At 51.6% G+C, this 18,064-nt stretch overlaps 2 protein-coding genes across 2 annotated transcripts in view; both read right to left on the bottom strand.

Moving 5' to 3' along the window:
• CAPN5 (calpain 5) overlaps window positions 1–18,064 on the bottom strand; it is a 63,626-nt gene that overhangs the window by 24,869 nt on the left and 20,693 nt on the right. The window contains exon 2 of the mRNA XM_054382313.1: window positions 7,109–7,240. Coding sequence (XP_054238288.1) covers window positions 7,109–7,240 — 132 coding nt within the window. The remainder of the gene's footprint in view (window positions 1–7,108; window positions 7,241–18,064) is intronic.
• On the bottom strand, window positions 2,471–2,950 carry OMP (olfactory marker protein). The gene has a single exon (XM_054382324.1). It carries the CDS (start codon window positions 2,948–2,950, stop codon window positions 2,471–2,473), a length of 480 nt encoding a protein of 159 aa, XP_054238299.1.

Here is an 18,064-nt window from a genome sequence, read left to right as displayed (position 1 = left end):
ACATCCCTGACCCTCTTGAACTGGGGAACCCAGAACTGGATACAATACTCCAGATGTTGTCTAACTAGGGCAGAGCAGAGGGGGAGAAGAACCTCCCTCGACCTGCAGGCCATCATCCTCATGGCCATCCCTTAGACTCTCTGCAGCAGTTCCCTATCTCTTTTGAAATGGATACCCCACACCTGGACACACTCCAGATGTGGTCTCACCAGGGCAGAGTAGAAAGGGAGGAGAAACCTCCCTCAAAATGCTGGCCACACTCTCCTTAAACTAGCCCAAAATGGGGAGGAGAACCTCCCTCGACCTGCTGGCTACACCCTTCAAGTAGACCAAGAGGGGGAGGAGAACCTCCCTCAACCTGCTGGCCATACTCTTCTTAAAGTAGCCCAAGAGGGAGAGGAGAACCTCCCTTGACCTGCTGGCCACACTCTTCTTAAAGTAGGCTAAGAGGGAGAGGAGAACCTCCCTTAACGTGCTGGCTACACCCTTCAAGTAGCCGAAGAGAGGGAGGAGAATCTCCCTCAACCTGCTGGCCACACTCTTCTTAAAGTAGCCCAAGAGGGAGAGGAGAACCTCCCTTGACCTGCTGGCCACACTCTTCTTAAAGTAGCCCAAGAGGGAGAGGAGAACCTCCCTTAACCTGCTGGCCACACCCTTCAAGTAGCCGAAGAGGGGGAGGAGAATCTCCCTCAACCTGCTGGCCACACTCTTTCTAAAGTAGCCCAATTTCTCTGTCAATGCCTATGACATGCCTGTATGATGCTGTGGTTGCTGAGCTTTGGTTGTGAAGTCTGCATTTCTGGAGGCTTTGAAGAAGAGGTTGGACTTTCAGGGGGATGATGTGCACAGCTCATGGGTACAGAATCACCTTGTCCTAGCTTTTCCATCACTGCCCTCGTCTTGCACATCTCAGGAAAATCTCAGGCCATACCTTGAGGAATGCTCAGCCATACCTGAGTGCAGTCTTAGCAAAATATCAGTTATAGTAATACTTGACTCTTCCCTTCTCCTTCACCAAAAAGTGAAGGGTACTTTGGTGGAGAAGGTAGAAATGTCTTTTGAAAGTAGCCTTCACTTTTTGGTGGAGGAAAAAGGAGCATCCAGAGTTAGTAGTTCATACTCATGGGACAAGCCAGGCATGAAACTATCTCCTGCTCCTAAGAACCAAAGGTCCCATCTCCCCTCTCTGCTAGGTACTGCTTTGCAGGGACAGAAACAGCAGATTCCTGCTCTGTGGTCTGCAAAGTGCTCTGCAGCCTCATGGATCTCTATAGATGCTCCAAAATAAATATATTTATGGGTGCTTTAAGGCATGACAATGCACAAATGGTTTTGGCTGCAGAGGACTCACTGCTGGCTCAGATCTACAGCCTGCTCTGAGCTGCTGGCCCACTTGCACACCGGGTCCAACCCATCTCAGGACCACCAACCTCCAGGGAGCACAATGTGAACAACATGCTGGAGCACACCTGCCAGAGAGAGCCCCAGCAAGAAATGGTGGTGGTCCAACCTCCTTGCACCAGTTTGTCCAGTGGGCTTACAATCTGCAGACCATAGCATGTCCAAATGTGCTTTAGCTTCTCAGCAAGGTGATCCTCTGTGGGACAGATCTTCAGAGACACCAAGCAGCCACAGTTACAGCAGAAGTTTTGGCTGCAGAGGACTCACTGCTGGCTCAGACCCACAGCCTGCTCTGAGCTGCTGGCTCACTTGCACACCTGCTCCAACCCATCTCAGGACCATCAACCTCCAGACACCACACCGTGAACAACATGCTGAAGCACACCTCCCAGAGGGACCCCCAGCAAGAAATGGTGGTGGTCCAACCTCCTTGCACCAGTTTGTCCAGTGGGCTTGCAATCTGCAGACCACAGCATGTCCAAATGTGCTTCAGCTTCTCAGCAAGGTGATCTTCTGTGAGACAGGTCTTCAGAGACACCAAGCATCTACAGTCACAACAGTCTGCAAGCACTCAGCATTCTTGCAAGGAGAAGCACTCCAACACCAATGAGCCTTCCCTTTTTAACAGCTAGGATGGAAACTGGAAGCCAGAGGCTCTCTCCAGGATGTCTCTTGTGTTTCTAGTATGGCAACTCCTTATTTTCCCATCGTGCTGTTGGGATGCAGTAGCCACAGTTGGAGGGCTTCAGGCAGCCAACAAGTCCCTGCACCAGTCAGACCTGCTGAATCCCTGATGAGTTCACAAGCATGCAGTCTTCTACTCTAGAGAAATACAGCAGCAAGCTCATGGACCCCTTCTCCTCATCATTCAGACAGAGGACAGCACATATGGGGAATGCTTCACAGGGCTGAGAGGCTCCAGAAGTGCCAAGCTGTTGCCTTTTTTGTCATGCTGTCCCTCATGAACAAAAAAAAAAAAAGGCAGGTAGAAACTGAACCAAGAACTGAACTGAGAGAAGGAAAATCCAAGAGAAAAGCACAGCTGGAGCAAGGGCTGAGCAAGAGGAGCTCAAGCTTTAAAAACAATGGAGGCCTTCAGCTGAGCTGGCTCCAGGCCGTCGGTGAAAGCCAGGAGGAAGTACATCACCTTGCGGATCCGGGCCAGCTCCGCCACCCGCTCCCCAAACTCCTGCGCGTCTGCCTCGTTGCACTCCACCTCCCCGGCCCCTGCCTCCTTCCAGAAGATGCCTGCTGGCTCCAGCAGCTGCCGGTTCATGAGGTGGGTGAGGTCAGGAGTCCAGTGCTGGGAGGTGCCGGTCACTGTGACCTTGCCAGGTCTCTCCAACTGGATGTCCCAGCGGAGGAAGCGCAGGTTGTGCTGCTGGCTGAAATCCACTCTGTAGACGTGCTCGTGGGCTTGCAGCAGCTTCTCACCGTCCTGGGGCCTCAGGTTTCTCTGCTGCAGGCTCTGGAAGCGCAGCCTCATGCGGCGGGTGAGTTGGTCGTCGTGGGTGAAGGGCAGCTTGAGCAGCCCTGCCTCGGCTGCCATCGCCTGCGCCGCTCCTCCGCGAGGCTCCTCGGCAAGGTTTGCCTCTCAGGCAGGACAGGCAGGGTGAAAAAGCCACCGGGGCCCTGGAGCTGGTGGCCCCTCTCAGCGGTCCCCAGCAGTGCTAGGCAACCGGGGCCAGTGACGCAAAACACCCTTCGGGGCTTCCTCTGGGTGCCCTCCTGCCTCGTTTGCAGATGAGGAACTGCTGGTGCTGCTGTGCAGAATGATCTATAGGGAAGGGCTGTCTGATGTCAGCCTCCCTGGCAACCTCCCTGACAACCATGGCTCATTATCCCAAAAGGAAGGCGTGGTGCCAGGGATGCCACGCGACAGGTCTGGGTGGCAGTGGCTTCCTCTGGCTGCAGGCTTATGGGAGAACTCAGGTTGCGAGGAGACTCTAGAAGGGTCTGATCCAACCTGCTGCTCAAAGCAGGACTTCCTTCAAGGTTAAATTGGGTTGCTTGGGCTGCTGTCCTGTTCCTCTTTGAGTATCTCTGTGGATGGAGATCCCACAGCATCTCTGTCAGCTTGTTCCAGTGTCTGACCATGCTCCTGTTGAAGTTAAGCTGCAGACTGTGCTGCTGGCTTCTGTCCTGGGACTGTGCATTTCCAGCATGAGTCTGGCTCTGTCTTGTTGCCCACCCTCCCATTAGGTAGCTTCAGACAGTAAGAAGCTTCAGCTTCCCTTCTCCTGGATGCACAAACCCACTTCTCTCAGCCTTTTCTCACGTCTTGTGCTCCAGACCATCTTGGTGGCCTCAGCCTGCCACTGTCACTTCAGCCTGACACTATCTTCTTCTGGGGACTCCAAAACAGATCCAAGAAGAGGGCATTAACACATCAGACAAAGGGAAAGAACAATTTACCTCAACCTGTTGGCTGTACCTGTGTTAGTCTGGCCCCATGTGTGCTTGGCCTTCATCTCTACAGTGGCATGTGCTTGACTCATAGTCAGCTTGCCCCTCAGGACTCCACACAAGCTAAATGGGAAGTAGGGAGATGGAAGGAGCCTTGGGGTGAGGTGGAAGAAATCAGTGAATAAAATCATCTCTTGGGACAGAATCACAGAATTGGTCCAACCATTAGCCAACCACTGCCAAGTCTACTGTTAAACCATGTCCCTCAGCACCTTGTCTACATGTCTTTAAAACCTCTTCAACCATCACCCTGAGCAGCCTGTTCCAAGGCTTCACTACCCTTCCTGTGAAGAATTCTTTCCTAATATCCAATCTAAACCTCCCCTTGTGCAGCTTGAGGCTGCTTCCTCTCGTTCCACTGCTTGATACTAGGAAGAAGAGGCCAGCCCCCACATCACTACAACCTCCTTTCAGGTAGTTGTAGAAAGAAAGAAGGTCTCCCCTCAGCCTCCTTTACTCCACACTAAACAAGCCCAGTTCCCCCAGTCATTCCTCATAGGACTTGCTCTCTAGACCCTTCACCAGCTTTGTTGCCTTGGACCTGCTCCAGCACCTCAATGTCTTTCTTGTAGTGAGGGCCCCCACACAGGGATGTGCTGGTCCAGTCTATCCCTTGAAGGTATTACCCACACTTGAGGCAACTTGACTGTGTGGAGTGGAGAAGGGGGTATGCAGAACTTCACTTACCTCCCAGCATGGAGTGGAGCAGGGAGTATGCAGAGCTTAACTTAAATCCAAGTGTAAATTTGGGTTACATTTTCCAGGAGCAATGAGAGACTTAGGCTGAGATTCCTGTTCAGCTCCTTCCAGACTCTGAATCAGAGATTTTTTTTTTTTTGTTTTCTTATGACAGTTTCTAAACCCAGTGTTTGCTGCCTTGCCTGAGCTCTCAACTGTTGCTTGCACCAGCACATTGAGCAGTCAAGAGCAGAGGTTTGTCCTGCAGGCACTGGATCCTATGTGTGTAGACACCCAAGGGCCAAGGAGCAATAGGGACCTCCAACAACAATATCACAACTGCACATGCAACCATCTGAAGGACCAAGAGCCCCATTATTTCTAGGCCAGTTAAGGGCTCTGAGATCTTCTGCAAAGGCCATGCTGGAATGTGTCCAGAGAAGGACCATGAGGATGAGCAGAGGGCTGGAGCTCCTCTCCTGTGAGGACAGATGAGACAGTTGGGGTTGTTCAGTTTGGAAAAGAGAAGGCTCTTTTTGTGGAGCCCTTATTGTGGCCTTCCAATATCTGAAGGGGGCCTACAAGAAAGCTGGAGGGGGACTTTTTAGGTAGTGATAGGACTAGGGGGGAGTGGATCCAAGCTAGAGGAAGGGAGATTTAGGTTAGACATTAGGAAGAAGTTGTTCACCATAAGGGTGGTGAGACACTAGAACAGTTTGCCCAGGCAGGTGGTAGAAGCCTCATCCCTGGATGTTTTTAAGGCCTGGCTGGATGTGGCTCTGGGCAACCTCATCTAGTGGAAAGTGTCCCTGCCTTGGGTTGGAACTAGATGATCCTCAGGGTCCCTGCCAACCCTGCCAATTCTATGATTCTGTGACCATGCTCTAATTCCAGCACAGCCAGCAGAGCAGATGTCTTTTTGGACCAAGGGCTTAATTTGTTCACTTGATATCTCCCATTTTGTTTTAAAAGTTGCTGCTGCAGGTTATAGCCATGGTTACTCCTTGCAATTCACCACAAGCTCTCAAAGCACCTTGCAAAGGAGGTGCAAAAGTCTCATTTAATTCAGAGGTCTCCAAAAGGATACCTCTGACCAGAGCACTGTAGTGACCACCACAGCAAACTGGCCATCACTGGAAGGGAATGTTGGGGAGAAGGCTGCATCTCATGCTTCTGTCAGAAAACAAACCTTTCAGAAAGAAAGAGGAGGCAGGTAAAGAAGAACCTCTGAGACTTCAGTGTATGGAAAATGAGGAGCCACAAATCCCCCAGCCAAATTGCCAAGGGAGGAAAAGCAATGCCATTGGCAAGCTGAAATAATGAGGTGTCCAAAGGGACCTGGCTTCAGCTGGGTTGGCATTTCCCAGGGCAGGGCTGGAAGTGAATGGTGAGGAGAGGAGGCAACTCACCTGCTCACCCTTGAGAGAGGCAGAGGAACAAGCTAAACAACCCTTTGCACCACATCCGAGAGCCACACCACAGCCACCATGGGGAGGAAACTTCACTGCTTATCCAAAGCCAGCAAGATCCACCCTTCTCCCCCATGAAGAAAAACTGAGATTTATGCTGCAACAAACACAAGTTCCTGTGCTCAGTGTTCATGACCACAAAGCCCACAAGCAGCAGAGACTGGAAGTACCCAGCACAGAGCAGATGCAAAGGTGTGGGGTTGAGGAACCCCTTTAGGGTTTGTTGCAGTAGCAGGCTGTGGGTGAAGCAGGTGATGCTGTCTGCACACAGAGTAGGACTTTGGTGGCTGCCTTCTGCAGTAAAAATCTAGGAAAAGGTGCTTGCAGCTTGCTGCTTTCTTGCCCTACAGTGAGACACCAGGGACTGAAGCCCATATTTGTCTTGGGCTTTCATAGCACTGCCTTCTTTTGTAGCTGAGGACATGGCAATGATGGGCACAGACTGTCCAAGGATGTGGCACTGAAGACCTCTCTTCCCTCCTGTACCTCTGTGGTTGCTCCTCAGGTCTGCAGTCTCCTGCTGTGGTGCAGCTTCCTGGTGGCTTTCTAGCCCACCTAACATTTAGAGGAGCACTGCAACATGGTGCAATCCAGCCATGGGACATGCCAAGGATGGATGCTTTGGGGAAGCAGAGAGATGGGAGAGACACCAACACCCTCAAATCACTCTACCTGTCCCAGCACAAGGTGTCTCATGGTCAAGGTGGACAAAGACCAGGCAGACAAAGAGGGGTAAAACCATGGGAACCAGAGAAATGGGTCAAATGCTGCAGCTGAGCATCCTGATTTTTGTTGTTCTTGTTTTTTAGGTTATTTTGGGGTGGGGAGGGTCAGATTTGGGATCTGGAGGACAGGATGGGACTTGATCCACTTGCTTAAGGAAAAACTGGCCAAGGGTTTGGCTTGAGTGTGATGTGAGCGCAGTTGTGATGACTAATTCTACTTAAAAGACAGCATTTTAAGGGAGGTTTTGCACATGAACAGGTTTTCAGGACCTGAAGTACCCCTGAAGAACCAGTTCCTGAGCTGGACAAACACAATGCAGAGCCAAGGTGTTGAAGCCAGGCTTTCCTCTGGCATGAGGAGCCACTTACCTTCTGCCAGAGAGACTCCCGGGATGCCAGGGAGGAGCAGGCAGCCACAAACCAGCAGTTCCCAACCTGGCCCTGGTGTAAGTCATGGGAGCTGATCCCATCCACAAAGAGATGTGGATCATCACAGATTTCCTGTGGGACAAGAGAAAAAAGGACACATTGGGTAAGCTAAGAGACCAGGAAGTCAGGAGCAAAGCTTCTTTTTCTCTTCCTCAAGCTTCATTTAAATCCCACCTACAGCTTTCAGCTTGGCCTCATTCATCACTGGTGGCAGGAGAACTTGGTCCTGCCTTATGCTCTCACCAGGACATGGTTTGAAGCCACACCAGACCTACTCTATACTCTGTATCAGCACAGCCTTGCTCTAATTATCCCAGGTGGTGATGTTTTCAGACCATTACGGACCTAGTGACCCATTCCCTCTTCTAAGTCCACTCCTCATAATTTCTCATAAGCCCTTCAACCCTCTCTACTCTGTGACTGATTTATAAGCTTCTCATAGAGCCATAGAGAGCTTTGGAAAGACCTTAAAGATCATCTAGTTCCAAATCCCCTGCCATGGGCAGGGACACCTTCAACTAGACCAGTTTGCTCTGAGCCCCATCCATCCCATCTGGCCTTGAACACTTCCAAGGATGGGGCTTCCACAACCTCTCTGGGCAACTTGTGCTAGTGTCTCACCAACTTTACAGCAAAGAATTCCTTCCCAATATCTAATTTGAATCTTCCCTCTGTCAGTTTAAGATCATTACTTCTCATCCTATCACTACACTGCCTGAAAAGAGTCCCTCCTCATCTTTCCTGTAGGTCCTCTTGAAGGCTGCCAGAGGGTCTGCCCAGAGTCTTCTCTTCTCCAGGCTGAACAACTCCAACTCTCTCAGCCTGTCCTCACAGGGGAGATGTTTCATCTTCATGTCCCTTCTCTGGACCTGCTGCAACAGTTCCCTGTCCTTTTTCTGCTGGAGGCCCCAGAGCTGGATCCAGCACTGCAGGTGAGGTCTCACCAGAGTGGAGTAGAGGGGGAGAATCACCTCCCTCATCCTGCTGCCCACACTGCTGTGGGTGCAGCCTGGGATGCTGCTGGCTTTCTGGGCTGCAAATGTGCATTGCTGGCTCAAACTTAGCTTTTCATCCACCAGTACACCCAGTCCTTCTCCACAGGGCTGCTCTCAATCCCACCATCCCCCAGCCTGCATCTGTGCTTGGGATTGCACCCACCCAGTTACAGGACCTTGCACTTGGCCTTGTAGAACTTTGAGGTTTGCACAGGCCCACCTCTGAAGACTCTTATTTTGCCCCAAAGAGCATGAGAGCATCACTCAAACCCACTGCTTCCCAGCTGCTGGAACTTGTGGATCCCTCCAAAATGAAAACCCTGCAGGGCAGCAGCAAGTATTTAGATGAAGACTCCCATTGCCTCCATCAGACAGTTCACCTAGGAAAGCTCAGCCATGGTTGCAAGAAGCCAGGTGTCCTCACCCAGGAGGTCTGTCCTTCCAGATCTTAGCACAGCAGATGGAGAAAATTCAGTGAGCCAAAAGCTTTGCAGCTGGGCCAGGGGGATGAAATGCTCATTCTGATACCAAAACCAGCATGGTGGATTGTGCATAGGCACCACGAAGGTAGGTGGAGAGAGGTTCTCCTCCCTCTCTACTCTGCCCAGCTGAGGCCACATCTGGAATATTGTGTCCAGTTCTGGGCCCCTCAGGTCAAGAAGGACCTCAGGGAACTGCTCGAAAGAGTCCAGTGCAGAGCCACAAAAATGATGAAGGGAGTGGAACATCTTCCTGATGAGGAGAGCCTGAGGGAGCTGAGGCTCTTGAGCTTGGAGAAGAATAAACTGAGAGGTGACCTCTATAATGTTTGTAAATATGTAAAAGGTGAGTGCTAAGAGGATGGAGCCAGGCTCTGCTGGGTGATGCCCAATGCCAGGACAAGGGGCAATGGTGGAAACTGAGGCATAGGAAGTTCCATGGAAACAGGAGGAAGAATTATTTCACTGTGAGGGTGACAGAACATGAACAGGCTGCCCAGGGGGGTTGTAGAGTCTCCCTCTCTGGAGATATTCAAGACCTGCCTGGATGAGTTCTTGTGTGACCTGGTGTAGGTGATCCTGCTCTGGCAGGGGGGTTGGACTGGATGATCTTTTGAGGTCCCTTCCAGCCCCTAAAATTCTGTGATTCTGTGAAACTTGGGTAGGAGGCAGCTGGCAGGTGAGCTCCTCCTTCCAACCACTCAGGTACCAACCTCACTGCCTGTCCTCTGCCCAGCTCCTGCCAGGCTGCTCTGTCTCTTCCTGCTCCTACTTAGAGCCTGGCCAAGCAAAAGGAACAAAGAACTACTGGAGACAGTCCTACAGAGGGCCACAAAGAAGATGAGAGGACTGAAGCATCCCTCTTATGAGGAGAGGCTGAGAGACCTTTGGCTGTTTAGCCTGAAGAGCAGCCTGAGGGGATCTTCTCAATTCTTATCATATCTAAAGGGTCATGAGAATGAGGCCAGACTCTTTCAGTGGTGCCCAATGATGGGACAAAGGACGACAGGCACAAACTGGAACTCAGGAGGTTCCACCTAAATATAAGGAGAAACTTATTTTTTTTTCCTTTGAGGGTGATGGAGCCCTGGATCAGGCTACCCAGAGGCTGTGGCATCTCCTTCTCTGGAGAGATTCCAAACCTCCTGGATGCAATCCTGGGAAACCTGCTGTGGGTGACCCTGCTTTAGCAGGGGAGGTGGGACAAGATGATCTCCAGAGGTCCCTTCCAACCCCCACCACCAGTCTGTGATTCTGTGAGGGTGTTAAGCAAGCTTCATGTGAAATGTTGCTTTTTATTTATCAGTCCAGTTTGGAAGGTCCTGTCCAGCTGGAGGCTGGGAGAGAATGAGACAGACAAAGAGCTGAAAGAATCTTCTCCCCTTTGTTATTATGTTTCATTTCAAGGGGAGAAAGGAAGAGCAGATTTTCCTTCTTCCCACACACCTCCCAGTTTCTCAGGCTGGCTGCACTCACAAGAACATGCTCCCCCCAAAATTTGCACTGCCTCTGTCCACAGAATCCTAGAATCTTTTGGGTTGCAAGAGACCTTCCAGATGAAGTCCAACCATTCACCCAGGTCACCACTAAACCACATCCCTTAACACCACATCCACATGGCTTCTAAATCCCTCCAGGGATGGAGACTCCACCACTTTCCTGGGCAGCCTGTTCCAGGCCTTGACAACTCTTTCAGGGAATAGATTTTTCATAATATCTACTTCAGATCTCCCCTGGCACAACTTGAGGCTGTTTCCTCTTGTCCCATTGTTTTTTACTTGGGCAAAAAGACCAACCCCCAGCCTCACTTCAAACTTCTTTCAGTTGTAGAGAGCAAGAAGGTCTCCCCTCATCTTCCTTTCTCTAGGCTAAACAATCCTTGTTCCCTCAGCTGCTGCTCATTTGTGCTCTAGACCCTTCAACAGCTTTCTTGCCCTACTTTGAACATGCTCCAGCACCTCAATGTCCTTCTTGTAGTGAGGAGCCCATTACAGGAATTGCTCCTTAAGCACCTCCTGCTATTGCCACCCAAACCAGCCAGCCCTGTGCACCACAATAATAACCTGACCTTCATCCAGACACAAACTGGGCAAGGATCAAACCCAGGAGAGAGGACTATTCCTCTCCCAGCTGCTGGGGTTGCAGGAGGTTGGGATAAGCACTAGAGGGAAGCAAGCTGACAGCCAGCAAAGGCAGGAGCCACCTGCACTTCTCAGCATCACTGAGTGTAGGCAGGGCTGGGAGAGGAGCAGAGGGGGTTAGCTCCTGTTTCATTCCACTGAGGAAGCACCCAGCAGCAGGAGATGCATCCACCCTGCAAGATCAGATCTAAGAGACCCTCTTCTGGAGGGCTGAGCCACCTTTTTCACAGAATCACAGAATGCTTTAGCTTGGAAAGGACCTTTAAATGTCATCTAGCCCACACCCCCTGCAGTCAGCAGGGACATCTTCAACTAGAGCAGGTTGCTCAGAGCCCCAAACAACCTGACCCAGAATGTTTCCAGGGATGGGGCATCTACTACGTGGGCAACCTGGGCCAGTGTCTCACAACCCTCAGTGGGAAATGTTTCTTCCTTGTATCTAGCCTGAATCTTCCCTTTTTAGTTTCACAGACTTACAGGAACATTCAGGTTGGAAAAGACCCTCAGGATCACCAAGTCCAACCCACAACCCTACTCTACAAGGCTCACCCCTAAACCTAGCCCCAAGCACCACATCCAAACCACCTTGAAACACATCCAGGCTTGGGGAATCAACCACCTCCCTGCCCAGCACATTCCAATCCCTGACCACTCTTCCTGGGAAAAAAATTTCTTCCTAATGTCCAAGTCTACCTACCCAGTGGCAGCTTGAGGCCATTCCCTCTTGTTCTGTCACTAATTAGCTGTGAGAAGAGACCAGCACCAACCTCTCCACAATGTCCTTTCAGGTAGTTGTAGACAGCAATGAGGTCTCCTCTCAGCCTCCTCTTTTCCAAACCAAACAGTCCCAGCTCCTTCAGTCACTCCTCTTAAGATTTATTCTCCAGTGGTTTCAAACCATCACCCCTTGTCCTGTCACAACAGGCCCTGGTAAAAGACCTGCCCCCATCTTTCTTATTGGCCTTTTTAAGTGCTGCTAGGCCACAAGAAGGTCTCCCTGGAGCCTTCTCTTCTCCAGGCTGAACAGCCCCAACTTTGCCCCATCTGAGGACTACAGCTGCCCTTTCTACTCTTGGGTGAATCTGTAGTGTACAAAAGAGAAGTTGCTTGGTATTAAGAAGACAAGGAAGAACGTGAAAGAGTGAAGAATGTATCCTGCTTGGCAGAAATCAGCATAGGGTAGAGGGTGGCAGATGCTCAGGGACTTTTCCTAGGAGCAGAGCTGCCAGTCAGCTGTGATTTCCCATCACTGGGACATGATTTCCCATCACCAGCTGTGATTTCCCACCACCAGGAAAGAGTCTGCAAATTAGCCCCCTGTGTTGTACTCATCAACAGAGCAGCCTGGCCTGGCAGGGATGACAGATGCAGCTAGTTAGAGCCTTTCTCTGATGGACCCATGGCAGCAAGGAAGATGCCATGGCTGGAAACACTTAGGCCAGGGCAGGTTCCCTCTTCAAAACAGTCATTCCCATTTGACTCAGCTTCTCTTCCCACTGGAACACTGGAATGGGTTGTCCAGGGAGGTGGTGGAGTCACCATCCCTGGAGGTGTTCAAGAGGGGATTGGATGTGGCACTTGGTGACATGGTTTAGTAGTCATAAGGTCTTGGGTGACAGGTTGGGCTTTGATGATCCTTGAGGTCTTTTCCAACCTTGTTGATTCTGTGATTCTGTGATATTCAAGGTCAGGCTTGAGAGGGCTCTGGGCACCCTGATCTAGTTGAGGATGTCCCTGTTTGCTGCAGAGGGGGTTGGACTGGGTGACCTTTGGAGGTCCCTTCCAACCCAACCCATTCTATGCTTCTATGATAATGCAGATGGGTCCTTAAGGGCATACTGTTCTTGAAGGACTCATTCCAGCAGCTCTTCAGATGCTGAGTAGGTGTTTCCCATTCAGGTGCACACTTGGATGTGGCATTTCAAGGTGCTTTTGGTCCAGCATGGCTGTGCCTGAAAGCAGACACTTGTTCTACAACTTAGCAGCCCAGGGGCTTTGTAATCTCCTTCCCCCATAACAAGCAAAGCCCCCTGATGGCTTGCAGATGGATTGGAAGTTTCCTAGGAGCATTCAGGTTGCTAAATGCCACAGTCCTCTGTTGTGGCAGGGGGTGACAGACTCTCCCCTGACCCAGGGTCTTGTGTGTCTGGAGATGCATCAGGCCTTGGGGAAGCAGAGCTGCTTGGCAGGAGGGTCATTCCAGCACAATAGACAGGTCTGGCTGGAAGGAAACTGCACCTCAGCTCTGCACAAAACTTGTGCAAATCCCAAAAGTCTCAGTCAGTCTTCCCAGGAGTCCACCCTGAAGAGCAAAGAGGGGTGGCCATGATTCCCTGCAGACAGACCAACCAGCCCCCTCCAGCCCCAGGGCTGAGCTCAGTCCCAGTGAACTCCCAGTGACCCTAAGCACAGAATCACCAAATCCATGTGGTTAGAAGGAACTTAGGGAGATCACAGAATTAGCCAGGTTGGAAGAGACCTCCAAGATCATCAAGTCCAACTAATCACCCAACCCTAACTAATCAACCAGACCATGGCACTAAGTGCCTCATCCAGGCTTTTCTTAAACACCTCCAGGGATGCTGACCCCACCAGCTCCCTGGGCAGCCCATTCCAATGGCCAATCTCTCATTCTGGGAAGAACTTCTTTCTAAGATCAAGCCTAAGCTTCCCCCTGCACAGCTTGAGACTGTGTCCTCTTGTTCTGTTGCTGGTTGCCCAGATCACCCAGTCCATCCCACCTACTTGGCAGGGTCATCTAGAGCAGGTTGCCCAGGACTGTACAGCTTCAATCAGGTTGTGACTATGTGCTCTTGTGGCCAAGAAGGCCAATGCCATTCTGAGGGGGATTAGAAAGGCTGGGATTAGCAGGGCAAGAGAGGTTCTCCTCCCCCTCTACTGTGCCTAGGTGAGGCCACATCTGGAATACTGTGTCCAGTTCTGGGCCCCTCAGGTCAAGAAGGACCTCAGGGAACTGCTTGAAAGAGTACAGCAGAGAACCTCAAAAATGATGAAGGGAGTGGAACACCTTCCTTATGAGGAGAGACTGAGGGAGCTGAGGGCTCTGTAGCTTGGAGAGGAGGAGCCTGAGGGGTTGATAAAGATGTGCAGGGTGAGTGCCAAGAGGATGGAGCCAGGCTCTGCTTGGTGATGCCCAATGCCAGGACAAGGGGCAATGAGTGGAAGTTGAGGCATAGGAAGTTCCATGGAAACATGAGGAAAAGTTTTTTCTCTGTGAGGGTGATGGAACACTGGAACAGGCTGCCCAGGGGGGTTGTGGAATCTCCCTCTCTGGAGATATTCAAGACCTGCCTGGATGTGTTCCTGTGTGATCTGGTCCAGGTGATCCTGCTCTGGCAGGGAGGTTGGACTGGCAATCCCAAGCACTGATATAGGCTGGGTGGGGACTGGCTTGAGAGCAGCCCTGAAGAAAAGGACTTGGGGGTGCTGGTGGGTGAGAAACTCAACATGAGCTAGCAGTGTGCCCTTGCAGCCTAGAAAGCAAATCACATTCTGGGCTGCATCAAGAGAAGTGTGGCCAGCAGGGCAAGGGAGGTGATTCTCCCCCTCTACTCAGCTCTGCTGAGACCCCACCTGGAGTACTGCATCCAGTTCTGGAGCCTCTATTGCAAGAAGGATCTGGAGGTGCTAGAACATGCCCAGAGAAGGGCCACCAGGATGATCAGAGGGCTGGAGCACCTCTGCTATGAGGAGAAACTGAAAGAGTTGGGGCTGTTCAGTGTGGAGAAGAGAAGGCTCTGAGGTGACCTTCTTGTGGCCTCCCAGTATCTGAAGGGGGCTACAAGAAAGCTGGGGAGGAACTTTTTAGGATGTCAGGTAGTGACAGGACTGGGGGGAATGGAGCAAAACTAGAAGTAGGGAGATTCAGATTGGATGTTAGGAAGAAGTTTTACACCATGAGGGTGGTGAGAGACTCGAAGAGGTTGCCCAGGGAGGTGGTGGAAGCCTCATCCCTGGAGGTGTTTGCAGCCAGGCTGGATGTGGCTGTGAGCAACCTGATCTAGTGTGAGGTGTCCCTGCCCATGGCAGGGGGTCTGGAACTGGCTGATCCTTGAGGTCCCTTCCCACCCTAACAATTCTATGACTCTATGATCCTTCCAGGTCCCTTCCAGCCCCTAACATTCTATGATTCTGTGGTTCTGTGATCTCCAAGAACAGAGACTCCACAACCTCTCTGGGAATCCTGTGCCGCTGTATGGAACACCCTCACAGTAAAGAAAGTCTTTTCTCATGTTTAAATGGAGTTTCCTGGTTTTCAGCTTGTGCCCACTGTCCTGTCATATTGGCACCACTGAGAAGCTTGGCTCTACCTTCTTCAATCCCTGCCCTCAGGTATTTATGCACATTGTTGAGATCCCCCTGAGCATCCTCTTCTCAACCTGAAGAGTCCCAACCCTTCCAGAATCACGGAATGATAAGGGCTGGAGGGGCTCTCTGGAAATCATCTAGTCCAACTTTCCTACTAAATCAGGTTCACCCAGGGCAGGTTGCACAGGGTCACGTCCAGGCATGTTTGGAATCTCTCCAGACAAGAAGACTCCACAACCTCCTTGGGCAGCTTGCTCCAGCACCCTCACAGTAAAGTTTTTCCCTCATGCTCAGGTGGAACTTCCTGTGTTGTAGTCTGTGCCCAGCAGCCTTTGTCCTATCACTGAGCAGCACTGAAAAGAGACTGGCCCCATTCTCTTGGCACCAGCCCTTTAGGTATTGAGAAGCACTGAGAAGATTCCCTCTCAGTCTGCTCTTTTCACTCCTTGTGTCAGATGCTGCAGTCCCTTCATGATCTTCATGGCCCCTGGCTGCACACAGAGGGGTAGCCAGCACTGCCTCCTGCTCCAGCACTGCAGAGCTGATCCCATCACAGTAAGACTCATCTGTGGGTCAGACCCCTCAGAAAAAAACTCCCAAGAAGCTTTCCCAAATCCCTTGGACTGGAGCTTCCCAATATTAAATTACTTGGATTCTCCAGGCCTCACTGAAACTGCTGAGCCCCAGTCTAGACTGCACAGCCTTCAATCCACAGGGATGACATTCCCTGGGTGCTCTGCCAGTACTGTGGTGAGGACAAGGGACCAAGACAGTGCTACAGCAAGACTGCACAGCCTCCAGGATTGCATGGATGGCCCCACCTTGCAGGGTGCAGAAAACCCTGAGAGCCATCAAGCACCATGCTCACAAGCAGAGGTGGGTGATGAACTAGAGGTAGCTAGCTAGTGGTAACTAGCTCAAGAAGATGAGCAAGGTGTTTAAAAGCTGCAGAGATGTGGTGCAGAGGGATGTAGTTCAGCAGCAGACTTGGTGCTACCGACTGGGTTCGATGATCTCAAAGGTCTTTTCCAAGCAAAACAATTCTGTGACTCTGTGATCCCATGGAAAAGCATTGAATGTGGCTCTCCTTTTCTGTGGACAGAGCTGGAAGAGATAAGGAACTTGCTCTGCAGCCAGACTGAATTACAGGGCCTGGGGTTTGTATGTGCAAGGGCAGGAGAAAAGCAGAGGTGCTCTGATCGTAGAAGGTTGTCACCTTAGAATCATAGAATCAACCAGGTTGGAAGAGACCTCCAAGTTCATCCAGTCCAACCAATCACCCAGCCCTATCCAATCAACCAGATCATGGCACTAAGTGCCTCATCCAGGCTTCTCTTGAACATCTCCAGGGATGGTGACTCCACCACCTCCCTGGGCAGCACATTCCAATGGGCAATCTCTCTCTCTGGGAAGAACTTCCTCCTAACCTCCAGCCTAGACCTCCCCTGGCACAACTTGAGACTGTGTCCTCTTGTTCTGTTGCTGGTTGCCTGGGAGAAGAGACCAACCCCCACCTGGCTACAACCCCCCCTCAGGTAGTTGTAGACAGCAATGAGGTCTCCCCTGAGCCTCCTCTTCTCCAGGCTAAACACCCCCAGCTCCCTCAGCCTCTCCTCATAGGGTTTGTGTTCCAGACCCCTTCCCAGCTTTGTTGCTCTTCTCTGGACACCTTCCAGTCCCTCAACATCTCTCTTGAATTGAGGAGCCCAGAACTGGACACAGTACTCAAGGTGTGGCCTGAGCAGTGCTGAGTACAGGGGAAGAAGAACCTCCCTTGTCCTGCTGGCCACACTATTCCTGATCCAGGCCAGGATGCCATTGGCTCTCCTGGCCACCTGGGCACACTGCTGGCTCCTGTTCAGCTACTCTCAACCAGCACCCCCAGGTCCCTCTCTGCCTGGCTGCTCTCAGCCACTCTGTCCCCAGCCTGTAGTGCTGCTTGGGGTTGTTGTGGCCAAAGTGTAGAACCCTGCACTTAGCCTTGTTCAATCTCAGCCCATTGGCCTCTGCCCACCCATCCAGCCTGGCAAGGTCCCCACCTTGGTTTCTCTCCTCCCTCCCACACAGCAGACCAAAACCAGCTGAGCAATAAGGTTTGCCCAGGTAGCCACATCACCAGAAAGCAAACACCACGTCACCCTCCATGCTCCATGACCTCCAGAGGAGAGGGCAGCCCACAAATGTCTGCACCCACACACACCCTGGGGGCCTTCTGGGTTCAGAGCTCAGCCACCACAGAACCAGCCCAAACTGCCCCATGGCACACAAGGCTTCAGCAAACAGTCCTCTCCCTCATCTCATCACATCCTGGGTCATGACTGCTCTTAATCTGGACAAGAAGGGCATTGAGTTGCTGGAGCATGTCCAGAGAAGAGCAACAAAGGTGGTGAAGCACAGGTCTTGTGAGGAGCTGCTGAGGGAAGTGGGGTTGTTTAGCCTGGAGGGAAGGAGGCTGAGGGGAGATCTACAGCTGCCTGGAAGGAGGCTGCAGCAAGGTGGGGGTTGGTCTCTTCTCCCAAATAACAAGCAATAGGACAAGAGGAAATCATAGAATCAGTCAGGGTTGGAAGGGACCACAAGGATCAGCCAGTTCCAACCCCCCTGCCATGCCCAGGGACACCTCACACTACATCAGGCTGGCCACAGCCTCATCCAGCCTGGCTGCAAACACCTCCAAGGATGGAGCCTCAACCACCTCCCTGCACAACCCATTCCAGGCTCTCACCACTCATGGGGAAGAACTTCCTCACCTCCAGTCTGAATCTCCCCACTTCCAGCTTTATTCCATTCCCCCCAGTCCTGTCACTACCTGAGATCCTAAAAAGTCCCTCCCCAGCTTTCTTGTAGCCCCCTTCAGATACTGGAAGGCCACAAGAAGGTCACCTCAGAGCCTTCTCTTCTCCAGACTGAACAGCCCCAACTCTTTCAGTCTCTCCTCATAGGAGAGGTGCT

Source organism: Indicator indicator, chromosome 1 (assembly GCF_027791375.1).
Source record: "Indicator indicator isolate 239-I01 chromosome 1, UM_Iind_1.1, whole genome shotgun sequence".
NCBI lineage: Eukaryota > Metazoa > Chordata > Aves > Piciformes > Indicatoridae > Indicator > Indicator indicator.
The sequence above is the reverse complement of the archived record's forward strand: the minus strand, read 5'-3'. Positions and strand labels throughout refer to the sequence as shown.